Source organism: Salvelinus sp. IW2-2015, linkage group LG27 (assembly GCF_002910315.2).
Source record: "Salvelinus sp. IW2-2015 linkage group LG27, ASM291031v2, whole genome shotgun sequence".
Taxonomy (NCBI): Eukaryota; Metazoa; Chordata; class Actinopteri; order Salmoniformes; family Salmonidae; genus Salvelinus; species Salvelinus sp. IW2-2015.
This window is the reverse complement of record NC_036867.1, coordinates 11641551-11658996: the sequence shown is the minus strand read 5'-3', so window position 1 is coordinate 11658996 and position 17446 is coordinate 11641551. Positions and strand designations below refer to the sequence as shown.

General features: G+C 41.5%; 2 protein-coding genes across 4 annotated transcripts in view; both read left to right on the top strand.

Annotated features, from left to right (window-relative positions):
• Nucleotides 1-1905: 1905 nt before the first annotated feature.
• On the top strand, nucleotides 1906-10543 carry LOC111953661 (uncharacterized). 2 transcript variants are annotated; one of them, XM_023973075.2, is made up of 15 exons: nucleotides 1906-1960; nucleotides 2081-2238; nucleotides 3348-3436; nucleotides 3553-3620; nucleotides 3720-3765; nucleotides 4017-4069; nucleotides 4559-4613; nucleotides 4981-5115; nucleotides 5351-5448; nucleotides 5576-5624; nucleotides 5730-5830; nucleotides 6117-6203; nucleotides 6338-6439; nucleotides 6648-6767; nucleotides 9022-10543. In XM_023973075.2, the coding sequence occupies exons 2-15, from the start codon at nucleotides 2099-2101 to the stop codon at nucleotides 9070-9072; spliced, it is 1194 nt and encodes a 397-aa protein (XP_023828843.1). In that variant the 5' UTR covers nucleotides 1906-1960; nucleotides 2081-2098; the 3' UTR covers nucleotides 9073-10543. The 2 variants fall into 2 exon arrangements, with proteins under 2 accessions (XP_023828843.1, XP_023828844.1); XM_023973076.2 differs by lacking the exons at nucleotides 1906-1960; nucleotides 3720-3765; nucleotides 4559-4613 and having other exon boundaries at nucleotides 2150-2238.
• Nucleotides 10544-12350: 1807 nt separating this feature from the next.
• Nucleotides 12351-17446, top strand: part of LOC111953256 (annexin A13) — a 7222-nt gene continuing 2126 nt past the window's right edge. Inside the window, exons 1-10 of one of the 2 annotated variants that reach the window (XM_023972411.2) lie at nucleotides 12351-12488; nucleotides 13510-13585; nucleotides 13773-13867; nucleotides 14258-14428; nucleotides 14552-14585; nucleotides 15873-15952; nucleotides 16249-16317; nucleotides 16404-16505; nucleotides 16726-16801; nucleotides 17065-17177. In XM_023972411.2, the coding sequence (XP_023828179.1) occupies nucleotides 12366-12488; nucleotides 13510-13585; nucleotides 13773-13867; nucleotides 14258-14428; nucleotides 14552-14585; nucleotides 15873-15952; nucleotides 16249-16317; nucleotides 16404-16505; nucleotides 16726-16801; nucleotides 17065-17177 (939 nt within the window). In that variant the 5' untranslated portion in view covers nucleotides 12351-12365. Of the gene's footprint in view, nucleotides 12489-13509; nucleotides 13586-13772; nucleotides 13868-14254; nucleotides 14429-14551; nucleotides 14586-15872; nucleotides 15953-16248; nucleotides 16318-16403; nucleotides 16506-16725; nucleotides 16802-17064; nucleotides 17178-17446 lie in introns of both variants that reach the window. The other variant, XM_023972410.2, reaches the window with a different exon arrangement.

The following is a 17446-nucleotide window of genomic DNA, read 5'->3' as shown; positions in this document are numbered from 1 at the left end:
GTAAGACTATTGTTATTTATCTATACTGTTTGGGAGGTCATTGAGGGATTGTCGTGTTCAAATAAGCAAATGAACACATATAGCATTGATTCAGGAATTGAGGAAGCTTAGAGGTTAGATTGACATACACAAGCCAATGAACTGAACACATAGTAGTCTATAGACTCCAATTAGAACATGAACAGAAAATGCTGGGTCATGATTTCCTCAGGCCAACCTCAAAAGTCTCCACACTCCTCATTGAATGGTGACTATTTCCCAAATCATCTTTCTTCTGTCTTGTCTTTCTCCTTCACTTTGCTATGATTAACTGCATGCCCCTGTGGCACCTTCCCCCAATTAAAAGTTCCTTTCAGCAGTCTCTTGTCTTGTGTGGAGAGAAGACCATTTCTGTGAGAAATATCTGTGTGCGCCTGCCAGAAAATACTGTCTGCTCGTTGGAAGCACACCCACACCTTCTCCACCCGCACCAGTTTTATAAGATTGTGTAGGGTAAGTCTATAGTATGTGTGTGTGTGTGTGTGTGTGTGTGTGTGCATGCCTGCGTGCGTGCGTGTGTGAGAGAGAGAGAGTGTGTGAGAGAGAGGGGGGCATTTGGCTTACAGTCAGTTGCCTATTTATTGCTATTAGATTGAAATGGCTTCTCTTAGGGTAATAAAGTGATGATTATTTGACGTAAGCCTTTATTGTTAGTAGTTTGGACTTGAATCGTGTGGAGCTTATGACCCTATGCAATCAATACCAATAGGCTATCTGTTTCGTGCTGCAGTAAAGGATTTGAATGTCTGTAGCCTTTAAGACACAGTTGGCTATTTTCTAATCTATTACACTTGCATCCTCGCTTCAAGAGCGTTGTTTAGTATACTATTACATTTTCGTACATCGACTTTGCTAGAACGGGTTCTCAACCTGAGGGAAATCAGTGGTTGTGCACTGACCCCTCGTGGATACAACCAGTAGGCTACTGTCACAGAAACGAGGAAAACATGAATGAAAGCAGTGCGCAGTTTAGGCCTACTTGATGAAGAAATCAGAGACGCGCGTTGTCATGACATTCGGCATTTATGACGTAATGATTAAGTAGATCGCAATGTTCTATATCAATTTAGCGCCATTCGCGACACCATCTTTGTCGCTTTCTCCCAAATTCCCATTTCTGATCGGTTTCTATCATCTGAGTCGTCTGCGGTCCAAAATTATTATTTTATGTGCGAGTGTTATATAAGATCAGTTCTTGTAAGTATTGACTGTATGAATTTAAATGATTTTATTTGAGTTGTTTTATCTAATGAAGAAGCTCTCAAATATGTTTATTATGACCACTATAGTTAAGCAGTCTGCCTGCATTTTGATTTATTGTCATAAATCAATGATATATCACCTTGATTAATGCTGTAGGCTACTGAATTACTTCTCATGATTTGGTTTGTTTCAAAAGTTGGCCTACATCAGATCTACCATCAAGGGGAAAGTATGGAGACTCCGGAAAGTGACCAGTTCAATCCTACTCAGGAAATGCAGTGTCCATCAATTGTGGTGTGTATTTATTCCACATGCATGGGGATTGCGTACTGTAGGGCAGGCAATGTCATTCTATGCTTCCCTCATTCATATTGTAGGAAACCACTTGGAGTGATGTTTATKCCACTGCCCATGTTAAATCATCACCCTAAATAAAATAAAGACAAAATAAAGTTATGTAAGAAAGAATAGACCGACAGAGTTAATTTCAAGAAGTGAAGAGTTATTTCGATTGTCAAATCTATGACTTGAATTTGGTTGACAATAAACGTATAATGTTAATTTCGTAAACCACAAGGTTCCATGGTTGAGATGTGTATAGGCTGTGGGGTCCACCCTGGTCATTCCCTAGCCACACCCGTAACCACTTCCTTGTTTAGAAACCGACTTGATTTTGCAATTTCGTTTGTGACTCTTGGCCTGATCCTACAATCTACATGTGAGTGCATTTTGGGGAATTTTGGTTAGATTCTCTATGGCAACTGATTCATCTGTGAATGCACGTGATGCCTTTTAGTGCTGATTGACCATTAAAATGTTGTCTGTGCACTGGATGAAGGGCAGGCGAAGTGTGGAGATGAAAAGTGTCGCAAAGGAGTTCTTCTGTCTCACTGGTGAGACGGACCAAGGGAGGGTGAGTGTGTCAACACGCGGAGCCAGTATGAGGAGCAGCCACACTCCTGGACACCGCAAAGGGAGTGAATCTGTGCTGCGCAGGTGAGTACTTCCCGTTTATTGGCATGCTAGTTAAGTATAGGTAGCAGCGTCCCGGACTGGTCTCGGAGTAGTAGGCGTGTCGAAAGAAATGGGAATAATACATTTTGATTGAACAGGGTTTTTGCCAGTGCCACTGTTTAGAGTAGCCTATTTTGTTCAGTCGCTTTCCAGGAAGTGCATGGAGGATGCTAAAGCATTTTTTAATCACATACAACTCAAACTTTTATGAAAGCGAACATGGCAAATTGTTCCCCTTGTACTAAGTGCCATGAACAGTATTGTTTAGTCTCAATAATTTTCACCTACACACCTCTAACTTATATTAAAGCAATCGTGACGAAACATGAAGATCTGCCTTCAGGGTAACCTAATTGTAATCTCCTGATTTTGTAACGTGCTAGTAGTATCAGACGGGTATCAGTGTAGGCAATTTTCCCGGGAAGCTCACTTCGTAAATTGGTCATCAACTACAGCCAGGCACGCAACCCATGTCTGCCCTTGTGTTTAGAAATGGGGCATCGACAAGTTTAATAATGGCATTGCTTACACTAGCTTATACAATTGCAATGGAATGGGATACATGTAAAATGTTTACAACATGAAAGCATGTTAAGATACGTGCATTTACATGCAATGTTTTTCCACTGCCTGAGTTATTTCACGACACCACCATTCTGAGTTTCCCAAACGTCCTCAAATTAATTTCGATGCGCATTCATACACAGTCATGTTTCCACAAATATCTGCACTCGCTGACAGAAAGTCAGACCAATACATGTGCGCTTTCGATACGCCTACTTTCTTTCGACACACCCAGTCTCTGGCCGCCATATTGGGCTGCAGCTATCCCCTTCTCATGCTAGTACTTACAGTGATTGGCCAACATAGGCCATGAACTGGTGCTTTCAAGACAACTGGGAACTCGGGAGGAACGATGTCATATCATGACGTCAGTGATCTTCAGGTCAGGAAGTCAGAGCTCGAGAAAACTACCCCAGTTCACTTGGATTGTTCAAAACTATTTTTTTCTTGAACGCTCGGGAAGTTGGATAATTCCGAGTTTCCAGTTGTTTTGAACGCGGCATTAAGAATCAAGAGACTTCTTTCAGGACTGTGACCTTGGATTATAATGATGGTGATGACTATGATGATACAGAGGGAATCGCTGAACATACAACAAAACCAGAAGTCACAGAAGGTAATAATTATTTCACTCTGTACAATACAACTAGCATAACAGATAATAGGCAGTGGAAGTAATGTATCAGTTATTGACACTTCTCTCAATTACAGTCTGTTTGCTTCTGTGTTTAGAATGGATGTCAGTCATGGGGGCAAAACTCCCAGAGTTACCAGTTCATAAAAAGGAGACCTCAAGAACGGTAAACAAGAACAAGGACCTCCCATGACGCAGACACAGAAATATAGAATTAATTGAACAATTAAAACATATACATAAATATAATTGATTTGAATTTCAGAAATGTGAGTCACCAAAAGAATATATTCAGCTCCAAAGTGATAAAGGTACAGTGTACACTGTAGACATAATCATGATGTTCTGTTACATCAACAACTACCTATAATCTCTCATGCCAACTAAGAACTACCTAAACAGACTGACGCTTGTTTTGTTTTCAGTCAAAGAAAGAACTAGCTTATGTCCTCAGAATGCCAGTCTGCAGTACTTGGCCTATAACTTTTACAATTTGAACTGCTCTCCTACAGTATACTGTAAATGTTGGCATTTGAAAAAGCATGACGTTTTATTTTATAAGGGATGAGTGTACCAGAAACACAGACAAGGATGAAAGATCAGGCCAAGATACTGGTGAGTCACAATGTACCAGAGGAGGCTGGTGGTAGGAGCTATAGGAGATCTGGCTTATTGTAATGACTGGAATGGAGTGAATGGAACAGAGTCAAACATGTGATTTACATATGTTTAATGTGTTTGATACGTTCCGTTTTTTCCCATTGCTGCCACTTCAATGAGCCGTCCTCGTATAACTCCTCCCTCCAGCCTCCTCTGCAACGTACTGTCTGAATCAAGGACAAGTGCCCATAATTACCACCCGTACGTCATTATACACTCTTTTCCCTTGTATTTTCTCTGAAATTTCAGCATGAATGTTGTATGTTATAATACGTTAAAAAACTTGCTCGTTACCTAAGGTTATGCCATACTTTCTGTTTCATGTTCTTGCTTGATGTAGATAGGCTCTAGCCAAGTACTGCAGTTGAGATTCCTCAAAACCTACTGAAAGCCCTTGCTGTTAGGGCCGCTGTGGTTCACTGTGTTTACGCAATCTGCTTTCAGTTACCACTAAAGCCTTTCAGTGAGGGATATGAGGCTGCATTCCTCAGGGACAGAAGTGAGATCATTATTATTATTATTAGTCATTTAAACATTACTGTTACAAATGGAGGTATGCGTTATCATCAATCACATTGATGACATAAATTAGTTTCAAGAGATCTGAGTCTCAAACATTGATTATGATAAATGACACTAAGGGAGGTTGAAGATGGGTCGTCCCCAGGCTGGTGTCGTTTAATCAGTATAATTACAAATAATCCTTGATCATAGATCATTTTTATGAAATATCTGCCTCCCATTGAGTCATCCCATGATGTCTGTGTTTTGGTACTATCATGATGATGGAGTGTCTTAATGGAGGTTTCCTCTGTGAAGCCACCTGGTTTGTGTCATGGTCCTCTGTCACTTCCTGTGTTTTGCAGTGCGAAGGCTCTGCAGAAGATCAGGACCTCCTTTCTCGCTGTTCTCCCCTACGGAAAGCCTGGGGGACATACTGTACAGGAAAACCAAGCATGTGTTTGACTACACAGTCACGGACATGAAAGACAAAAAGCCTGGTGAGTCAGCCTGATAGTGGGATTTGAAAATAAAATGTATTGAACGCTACAACAAAGAGACAGATAGGATAGCATCTATTGGAAAGGCCTGGGGCCCTATTCAGTCATAATCGGTCACAGGCGTTCAGGATTAATACCAGAAAATATATTTGTATATAAGTATAGTAGTATGATCTTTTTTATTTCACATGCTTTGTACTATAGATTAAATTAATAAAATGATGCCACATTTCAGATGTTTCAAGGTGTGGTTCCAATCTAAGCCAATGTGTTAGACCAGCCCCCTTCCCAGTACAGAAGGGCTTCAGTGTATCCACATCTAGGAACAGCCAGGTCAGTAATATACTGTAACTGAGATGATGTTCACACACACACACACACACACACACACACACACACACACACACACACACACACACAAAATGGTACAGTGGTAACCTGTATTTACCTTCTTTTTCAGAGAAGGGAACAATCAATTTATCAGATGACGGTGATCAGAAAAGATCATGGTAAGATCCTATACTAATTCCCTGTGTTTTAATTTACAAAGAAACACACTGGACATACCCAATTGTAAACTGTAACTTACTTCTGTGTTCTTGTTCCCACTTTAGTCGGTAGGCCTTTACTGATGCTGAAAGGCAATGCAAGTCTAACCAACAGTGATGGAAGCAACAACACGGATTCATTTGCTTATTCATCCAGACTCACAAAGGTATCAGAACCCTTTATTGATATTATGTTGGTATTGATATAGTGAGAATGTCATTAAAGTTTTACAGTCCTGAATAAACTAAGCAACATTTATATAGCCGTTGGCATTTTTTACTGACATCATTGATAATGAGCCAGTAGTGGTACATGTACTAGCTTCAATTAAACACAGGAGGCCAGTGTTGCTCTACATTTGACTCAATCATCCAACATGCTATGCTTATTCATATGTGGACCACATAGGATAGGCTCTGCCATAACAAAATATATTGACATCTTTAATCTAGGGAAAACCATCAACCTCTTCTCAGCCAGGATCTGACATCAGGATCCCACCAGTAGTAACCAGGAAGCATTCTGCCATCATCAGAGAGGTAATCACTTTAGAAATTGGTGTGCCCCCCAAAATAAGCTTTTGTCYATGTTAAAAGAGCAGATCATGCTAATTTTGCTGTTTTTCTTTTTCATGTTGAACCATACTCCATGACCAATATGCTGTAACTTATAGGAAAGAAAGATGCACTACTACAAAGACCTGTGTCASCAGGTGGAGGAGAAGAGACAACAAAAAGCGAGGGAGAGGAGAAGGATTACCACCGCCGAACAAACTGTGAGTCATCGCAAGCATAATGATTCTGTTACCCATACCTTCTATATAGAGATCGGACAGGAACTTGTCACCTTTTTTAGTCACATGATCCTCATTTTTTCATGATTGTTTGGAATAATTATACACAACAATGGTCACTGATAGTGATTGACTCAATTGGAAGGACGGACATTGACAGATTGCACTTCAATCGCCTTGTCGTTGGCAGCACAACGAGACAATGCAGTTCTGCACCTGGGGGATGCCAGGGAGCGGAGCCCCAAACTACCACCTGGACTCTGTGAGAAGGAACAAGTTCAGTTGCACAGGAATGATACCCCAGGAACAGGTAACATATCAACATGACGTTTATGTTTAGTAGAGGAGACCAGGGAACAAAGTAAAAGTTTTAGGCTTTTGCTTAGTATGAAAATAATATGGGTTAGGATCAGGGTTAGGATTAGAATTTTAGGTAAGGATTTAATTGTAACAAATGTTACAATTAACCCCCATTACAACTCTAATCCGAGTCTTAATAATTATTGTCATCAACTATACCAATCAAAATACCTATTTTTATTGATAACAATGATACATGATTAGATACATGGGAAATGTTCTGCAGGTCAATAATCAAAAAAGAGAGCCAGCAAGAATATTTAGAATTCAACCACATTTTTKGGGGGGGGGTCAATAAAACAATTATTTATGGATTTAAGCAAAATTTCCTAGGCAGGTACTGTAGATACATTAGCACATTGAATAACAGCCGTCAAAGTTATTTATAATTTGAGTTATTTAGTTACTATGTGCCCGTGTTACTTTGTTCCCCGGTCTCCCCCACTACCATTCACTACATAGAAGCAGGTAACCTTTATTAACAGGTTTCAGGGCCCATATTCACAAGATGTCTGAGTTGGAGCACTAATCTAGAATCAGTTTTATTTATTTTAATTTTTTTCTTAGGGGAGAATAAGTTTAGCCTTTTTACATAATTAATAAGATTATATGGACAAGGGGGATCTCATCCTAGACCAGCACTCTTACTTCAAGACCATTTGTGGATCCGAGATTATATCCACTATACAGTGCATTCGGAAAGTATTCAGACTGCTTGACTTTTTCAAATATTTTCTAGCCTTATTCTGAAATGATTTTTTTTWTTTTTTAAATCCCCTCATCAATACGGTTTGACACACAGCCCATAATGACAAAGCAAATACAGGTTTTGGGATTTTTTKGCAAATGTATTACAAATACAAAACTGAATACCTTCCGAATGCACTGTATAACTGTCGGTCTCCTGACGAAACGGTTTGGCCTACGGTTTGACCTTTCTATTCTATGGAAAAGGGAGACTCTCACGAACACGATGGTGACTCATCTGAAGTTGGTAACGCTGATGTGCCAACTTCTGTCTGTAGTGTCCGAACCATTTGAGCTACAAACTCATTTTAAATCACCACCTCAAAACAATTCCACAATCCCCCCCTCCTCCTTAGACATTTAGAGGTTTAAAGAAGCCAGTGAAACGTGACACTTTGATTATAGATGATATAGCACCAGGAGTTACCCAGACTTAAAGCAAGTCTTGTTTGAGGTCATTTGAAAAAGAACAGGAGAACCGCAATACTCTAGGAGCTCAGATGCAATAATTTAATAACCAACGTTTCGACAGACAAGCTGTCGTCATCAGGGTATAATGAGAAACACTGCGGGTCACTAGTTTATATAGTTTCAAGGGACACACAGGTGTCTGTAATCATGGCTGGGTGTGGCTTGATTATATTGGTTAATTTACAGATATAAATAGAACATTTAAAAAGCATGAATGGATAACATACGATCATAGATACAATTTGGCTACATAGGCCTACAAACATTTACAATGAATAGCAAAATCACAAGAATGGCTTCAGATCAAAGTCTACGTTGAGACCGACGGGAGCAAGGGTCTTTAAATTAAAGATCCAGGCAGCCTCTCGTTTTAACAATACATTTTCAAGGTCACCCCCTCTCCTAGGGAAGGGGACTTGTTCGATGCCGATATAATGAAGGGACAAAATAGAGTGGTTTGCTTCCAAAAAGTGGGCCGCAACTGGGTATGTAGAGTTTTTGCACCTAATGGTGCTTTTGAGATTCTTACATATAATTCACGCTTCGTTTTACCCACATCATTTTCGTTAGTGGAGTTCAGTACGTGATAACACCTTTGACTGGGATCTGTTTCCCTGTTTGAGGGTGTTTGAAGGATCTGCATTTGTAAGAGCCATTACACTTGTAGTTTCCATCGGGTAGAGGCGCAAATAGACATTGTGCGGGGGTATTTTTGGGTGTTAAATCAGTGTTTACCAATTGATCTCTGAGATTTCTGCCCCGTGAGAATACAACCAAGGGAGGGTCCGAAAACACATTACAGATACTGTCATCAGATCTTAGAATGTGCCAATGTTTGTGAACGATTCCCCTAATTTGTTCAGAGCACTTTGAATAGCACGTTGTTTGAGGTCATAACATAGTCTGGATGCTGATTCATAGTGCCAATTAAACCCTGTTTTGGTGGATAGATGGACCTCTGAATGCTGTCTTTGTTCTCTCCTCAGCTCCGCTGTAAAGGCTTCAGCGGGATCCCTTTTCATCTGCATGTCAAATGACGGCCATTTTATGGTCCCCAGCCCAGACGATTGATGCTCAGCTCAGACAACTGATAAACCCATTAAACTAACGCAGTAGTAGACCAAAACACTACACTCTGCTGACTTTTGTCCCATAGGTGGTAGATAAGTCATCGATTAGCTGGATTTCAGCACTCCTTGGCACTTGTATCCATTGATTCATTTACTGTTTCAAACTCCCATGCGTGCATAACCACACTCAAAACAATTCTGGATCTAAGGTTTTACACATTCTGATGGTGTTCAAATCAGTTGTGATGGTAGTGATGCACATAAACAGTTTTATATATACACTGCTCAAAAAAATAAAGGGAACACTTAAACAACACAATGAAACTCCAAGTCAATCACACTTCTGTGAAATCAAACTGTCCACTTAGGAAGCAACACTGATTGACAATAAATTTCACAGGTGGAAGGTGGAAATTATAGGCAATTAGCAAGACACCCCCAATAAAGGAGTGGTTCTGCAGGTGGTGACCACAGACCACTTCTCAGTTCCTATGCTTCCTGGCTGATGTTTTGGTCACTTTTGAATGCTGGCGGTGCTTTCACTCTAGTGGTAGCATGAGACGGAGTCTACAACCCACACAAGTGGCTCAGGTAGTGCAGCTCATCCAGGATGGCACATCAATGCGAGCTGTGGCAAGAAGGTTTGCTGTGTCTGTCAGCGTAGTGTCCAGAGCATGGAGGCACTACCAGGAGACAGGCCAGTACATCAGGAGACGTGGAGGAGGCCGTAAGAGGGCAACAACCCAGCAGCAGGACCGCTACCTCCGCCTTTGTGCAAGGAGGAGCACTGCCAGAGCCCTGCAAAATGACCTCCAGCAGGCCACAAATGTGCATGTGTCTGCTCAAACGGTCAGAAACAGACTCCATGAGGGTGGTATGAGGGCCCGACGTCCACAGGTGGGGGTTGTGCTTACATCCCAACACCGTGCAGGACGTTTGGCATTTACCAGAGAACACCAAGATTGGCAAATTCGCCACTGGCGCCCTGTGCTCTTCACAGATGAAAGCAGGTTCACACGCACATGTGACAGAYGTGACAGAGTCTGGAGACGCCGTGGAGAACGTTCTGCTGCCTGCAACATCCTCCAGCATGACCGGTTTGGCGGTGGCATTTCTTTGGGGGGCCGCACAGCCCTCCATGTGCTCGCCAGAGGTAGCCTGACTGCCATTAGGTACCGAGATGAGATCCTCAGACCCCTTGTGAGACCATATGCTGGTGCGGTTGGCCCTGGGTTCCTCCTAATGCAAGACAATGCTAGACCTCATGTGGCTGGAGTGTGTCAGCAGTTCCTGCAAGAGGAAGGCATTGATGCTATGGACTGGCCCGCCCGTTCCCCAGACCTGAATCCAATTGAGCACATCTGGGACATCATGTCTCGCTCCATCCACCAACGCCACGTTGCACCACAGACTGTCCAGGAGTTGGCGGATGCTTTAGTCCAGGTCTGGGAGGAGATCCYTCAGGAGACCATCCGCCACCTCATCAGGAGCATGCCCAGGCGTTGTAGGGAGGTCATAYAGGCACGTGGAGGCCACACACACTACTGAGCCTCATTTTGACTTGTTTTAAGGACATTACATCAAAGTTGGATCAGCCTGTAGTGTGGTTTTCCACTTTAATTTTGAGTGTGACTCCAAATCCAGACCTCCATGGGTTGATAAATTTGATTTCCATTGATAATKTTTGTGTGATTTTGTTGTCAGCACATTCAACTATGTAAAGAAAGTATTTAATAAGAATATTTCATTCATTCAGATCTAGGATGTGTTATTTTAGTGTCCCCTTTATTTTTTTGAGCAGTGTATATACACACACATAAATGCTACAGTGGTAATTGACAGATCATGGTGAGATAATGAATAGAAACAGTGGCTCACTAAAGATAAGATTGTACACAAAAAATCTCCTAACTGGTCGCGGAAGCGATAAGATACTGTCTGCCTACAGTCAAAGAATTCTTCTTTTTTTTCATCATATTTTTAACCATTTTCTATGAGTAATTTTGTATATATTGCAGCCAGAGTTGTAGTGGAATAAAACTCTCCTGTCAGATAAAGAGAGTGGGTGGAAAGAATTGAGAAAGTCTTAATGTCAATGCTTTGTAGGTGAAGTGATGTGGAAATCTATCCTCTGATGCTGACCTAATATTTGGGTTGAATGATTCACAAAGAAACAATGGGAAGTGTAACTATAGTATTTACAAAAAGCTTTTCAACATGAGGACCGATGCACAAACGAGCACTGATACAGTAAGCTGCTCTTCAGGTGGCCACTAACATTTGTATATACAATGTACTACAATGATGACATAACATGCGACTATAGGTATTTTTATCTGTATAAAATATAGCTGATTGATCATTGTCTAATACATAGTAAATGTATGTTCTAATGCCTTATTGTCATCCACAAACTTCCTGTAAGGGTAATTAATTACGGTAAAGTTGATAACATTGAATAGGTTGTTCCTGTTGGTGCTGTCAGGTTGGCTTGCACATTAAAATCCAAGATGGTGAGTCACTCTCTCTAATTGCACTGTTCTGTTGCTGTGGCATTGGGATATTTAACTGTCCCATGGTTTTTTAGGCCAACTGGGTTTAATTTCAGTGGGGACAGCATTATTTTCCTCCAGTGGGTGGCTAATTAACATAGAGAGAATTCTAAAGTGCAGGGAAGAAGCTGTGATTAAACTGTAGGCTACCAGGTTTGTAATTTCAATGAACAGCAGCCTGCCTAATCAACACGAGAGGTGGCTGTGAAAAGGTGTCTAGCTGTCACTGTGATACTCTGGACATAAATCCTGATCTTACTGTTGTATTGGTTAGTGTGGGTGGACAGTGGGCACGCACAGACATCAATACTGTCAGCAGGTTGAATTTGATTCAATCAGCATTTTCTTTGGAAAGTTTTAGTAGGTCTAGCTCTTAGGCTACTTGATTTACTTGTATATTTTTAGTAATTATTGATATATCCATATTTACTAGTATAGACAATTGGAGCACAAAGTTCATATATTTTATTATTCTGAGTAGCATATGTATCAATGTAGTCTCTTGGAATCATCTTTGAGTATAACATAGTTTGGAGAATACTAATCTGTTTAATAATATCCCCATAGTAATCGTAAATGTAGTTTTGTGTTCATAACATTTCAAATTTATGGATGAAAATCACAGAGGCGCCTTTCGAGTCGCTATCTCCGATGTAAGTAAATGGTTAACTGAAGGAGGTGCTTTCAATTCCGTTATATTTCTGGGCGATGACGTTGCACATTCGTGTCACTCGCCAGTCCTTCCACAACTACCGTAAAGAATCCGACTCTCGCCTGCAGCCTAAGACTCACAACAGCGGGACAAACATTTCGAAAATGGGCAACTGTCAAGTGAGTACCATGCTTGTTTTTTACGCACCAAATGTAGGCCTATGCTCATGCTGAAATTGCGGCTAGAAATGCGAATTAAATGTTAAAATTTAGGCCCCTAACGTTACCCTATGGTCAGAAGAAAAACATCTCGAAGATGTGGAAAAAACGTAGTAAAATAAGGCATATCTATTGAAAAGTATAGGCCTATAAAATACGTTGAATACATTTCTRCAATTGCTGTGTAAATGTTTCATTGTAAGGGATATGGACATCTTCATCAAAACGATTATCCAAACGACATTCCACACTAATCTCAAGTAAAATCTCGCGTAATTTGGTTAACTACGTGCAGAATGTGGCCACGGGAGATTACACACTACTACAATTGAATGCTGGGTTATGGATCACTTTCTGAGAGATAAAAAAAAAAGAAAATCCACATAGCCTTTGAAATGTGACAGTGAGGCAGGGGAAAAGCAGAGGAAGTGGCCACTCTGCGGAATTCGTCACAATCCCGTTAGATGAATGTAGGCCTAAACAATGAGTGAATCCGAGAGGAAGGGTACGGATGGGAGTAGGGGGATGAGTGTGTTTCCATTGTCCTCTCAATTTCGCCTATGGGGCGCTGCGCCCTTCTACTTTGTTTGGTTAAAACACGGCAGCGGCCAAATTCCTGAGCCAGTACATTTCTTGCCATTGCAGTTCATTGCGTTCTCCCCCTCCCATGTCATGTTACATTCTAATAGGCTTACTGCAGTTTTATAACATATGTGAACAATTGATTCAAAACTTTAATAAAGCTATTCAGRTGTCCAATATTTTGTTGATTTGAGGGGTGGCAGACATGAAGAACTAGGCTAAGGGAAAGCAGAGATGACCGTTTCTGTTGTAGTGTGTTACAATAGATTAGGCCTACTAAGTGTGTCTTTTTTTAAATTCCCAACATAACATTGAGATACAATGGTGGTGGTTGTGTTGATATTAGCATTTTATTGTCCTGTTTATGTCATAACAACAACAAAAAATATGTTAATTTCAGCCCACTATCGTGCCATATGAGGAGTTTGATGTTATGGCTGATATAAAGGCCATACGCAAAGCTTGTAAAGGCTTGGGTAAGTTGTGATCTTTTTAGTTAATATATAATTCTGGCATTCCAGGGATGCTTCTGCTCAGTGAGTGAGAGATTGTTTGGAACAGTCTGTCAATGTGTGTTTGCTTATAATTAACATATCTGTGCGAATGCTGTTTAAAGGTACAGTGTGGCACCAGTTTATTTATTGATTGCGTCCTGTTGTGCAGGCACTGATGAACAAGCCATCATTGACATACTGGCTAACCGCTGTGCAGCCCAGCGGATGGAAATTAAACAAGCCTATTTTGATAAATATGACGATGTGAGTATCAAACACATTTTATTAGAAGTAGAAGAATCTGACCATAGCACCGGTTCCAATCCAAGTGCCAATGGCGTTTAGCAAACTCCAGGCGGTGCTATGGTCAGATGACATGAAAATAGAGGTCTTTGGTCACAAATATCAGTCGTGGGTTTGGTGTCAAAAAACCGATGCATATGCAGAAAAGAGCCTCATACCTGCTGTAAAATATGGTGGTGGATCTTTGATGTTATGAGGCTATTTTGCTTCCACTTGTCCTATGTTAAGGTCTAAGACATTTTGAAGTACTAGGACATTTTAAGATTCTGTATGAAAGAATGGTCATAGATTCCCCCCCCCCCCCATGTGTTCTACAATCTCTCTCTCTCTCTCTCTCTTTCTCTGGAGAAGGAGTTGGTGGATGTGCTGAAGAGTGAGCTGGGGGGGAACTTTGAGAATGCCGTCCTGGCCATGCTGGACCCTCCAGTTGTCTATGCGGTGAAGGAGCTCAGGAGGGCCATGAAGGGAGCAGGCACTGATGAGGATACTCTGGTGGAGATTCTGTGCACTGCCACAAATGCTGTACGTTTCAGTTTCATTCTGAATAGAATCTTTTAAGTCATGTGAAATAGAAAATGCTGTTCAAGATTTAAAAACATAATGGTCTATTTAAGAGGATTTCTTTTTCTCTTTCTTTTCCGACAGGATATTCACATGTTCAAAGAATGCTACTTTCAGGGTAAGTATCAATTTCACCCTCACACTGAACCTTAAAGCTGGAATCTTTAATGGTGAAACAGCCACATCCAGCCAGTACCAATGCTCCCCTCACTCAATCAAGTTGTCTTTTTACATAATTATTTCTAACAGAATACTTACCAGGGTTGTGAACGCAGGAGGACACTCATTGGTCTCCAGTTAATAGTTAGCATAACTTGAGAGGCCTATAAGGCTTTGTAGCATACAGGTCACATGATCAAAATCTAGAACAGTGACTAAAGTTCTAAAGGTACCTGCTGTGCTAGGCGGTGATACAGCCTGACAGGGTGCTCTCAATGGTGCGTTTGTAGACGTTTGTGAGGCCAAGCTGTCTGTGTGAATGGACCCTTTTAGGTTGCCAGTGGCGTGCACACCGAGGAACTTGAAGCTTTTGAACCTCTCTACTGTAGCCACGTCTACGTGGATGGGGGCGTGCTATCACTTTTGTCTCCAGTAGTCCACGATCAGCTCCTTTGTTTTTGTTGACGTTGAGGGAGAGGTTATTCTCCTGGCACCACTCCGGTTAGGGCTCTCCCCTCCTCCCTGTAGGCTGTCTCTTCATTGTTGGTTAACAGTGCCTACCACTGTTGTGTCGTCAGCAAATTTTGATGATTGAGTTGGAGACGTGCGTAGCCACACAGTCATGGGAGTACAGGAGTGGACTGAGCACGAACCCCTGTGGGGTCCCCGTGTTGAGGATCAGCGTGGCAGAGGTGTTGTTGCTTACCTTAACCACTTGGGGTCGGCCCGTCAGGAAGTCCAGGACCTAGTTGCACAGGGAGGGTTTCAGTCACAGGGTACCTAGCTTAGTGATCAGTTTTGAGGGCACTATGTTGTTGAAGGCAGAGCTGTAGTCCATGAACAGCATTTGCGAACGCTGCCATCTATCCAGGTWTTTGGGTTTGGATACGTTCTAACTGAATCGGGGCCGTTCTGTTTCCATTCTGCCCATCCTGTTGTTTTCTGTGCTGCTGATTCACTTTGAATTAGGGTTGCGATTTAAATAAAATATATATATATATGTTTTAAAAACACTTGTTTTTATGACACCCATAATAACAAGATGTTTTTTTTTAACCACAATCCTGAGTCAGAAGTTAATCAGCAGTACAGAAAACCACAACCGGTTGGGAAGAATCTTAACAGAATGACACCCGCTTTCCACAATGGCTCAAATGGAATAATGACATCAGCAGTTATAAATAACAAGGGAACTCCCATTCCTCTGCCCTTAATCTCATATTATCTCTGTCTGTGACTTCTCTAGTGCATGAACGGGACCTGGAATCAGATGTCGAAGGGGACACTAGTGGAGATGTGAGAAACCTGCTCACTGCTCTTTTACAGGTAATGGTTTCACGCTTGGACTCTTGCCATGTAACACAATTCCCTTCTTTGAACTGAAATCAAGCTCCCTCTGCCTGACCTCTCTCTTAATCCTAAGTCTCTCTTTCGGTCTCTCTTTCTGTCTCACACGCGCACACACACACACACACACACACACACACTGGCTGGTTGGCAGTCTGCCTGCTTTTCCGATTTCCTTTCATTAGTAAAATGGAGGCCAGATACAATGTCCTGAGCCAGACAGAAAGGCTACATTTCATCTCACCACAGAAGTCAGTGAAAGCTTTCTGTTCTAGGGCACCAGAGATGAGAGTTACRATGTGGATGAGGGTCTGGCTGAAGCAGATGCCACCGCCCTGTTTGAGGTATGGCACGGAGAAGTACATTCAAGAAACGACTATATCAAGAAGTGGATTTACCTGTTTTAATTTCAATCATATTTACAATTTAGGCTGGTGAGGGATGTTTTGGAACGGATGAATCCACTTTCAGCTTCGTCCTGGCCAACCGAAACTACCTTCAGCTACAGGCCACCTTCAAGGTGTATGAGCAGGTGGGTCCACTATTAGCAGCCTATGTCTGTTCACACAAGCTGAAATGAGTGCCTTGAATATTTATAGATATAAATAATAATATATGGTTATACTTCAATGTAGTTTATTTAGAACCTGTGGTAAGTCTATTTAATTGGAAGCACATCAGGCTCCTTGTGTTGTAGCTACCCTCTGTACCAGTGTTTCTGCTTATATTCATTCCCTCCCTGCTTTCCCCAGCTCTCTGGAACAGAGATTCTGGATGCCATTGATAATGAGGTCTCTGGGACACTGAAGGACTGCTACATCACACTTGGTATGTATACAAGTTGGCTTGTTTGTGTGTGGGTGCAGAGATCATCTGAGGCCAGAGACACTGAAGGGATGCATGTGACTTGAGTAAAGTGGGTATTACTCAGTRTTTAGTTGGTTGTGTGGGTGGCTGTTCAGAATTTCCTTTAGCTAGCCTGCGTTTGTTCAAAATGYGAAATGGTGTTTTACAATACAGGCCTAAAAACCAGTAACGAATTAGAAGTAACTGACAGTATATTTGAATGCCTTTTGATTTTATATTTTCAGTGAGGGTTGCTAAAAACCCTCAGCTGTATTTCGCCCGGCGACTGAATGAAGCCATGAAAGGAGCAGGCACTGATGAGGACACCATCATCCGCATCCTTGTATGCCGCTCTGAGGTACAGTAACATATGGATCCAAACTCTCTGACAGAACCTTAGCTTGGTTCTATCAGACACCAAATAATTTGTGACAACTGACTACATTGTGATTACATGCATCYAAGTGATTTTTGAATACTTTCTGTTATGGACACGTGATAATTTCTCCATAGCACATTTTTAAAACCGGGGGAGTCTATGCTATCAAGCAAGGCTATACTAACTTTGTGGACTACCATGGCAACACTTGAAGGCATTATAAACTCAGCAAAAAAAGAAACGTCCTC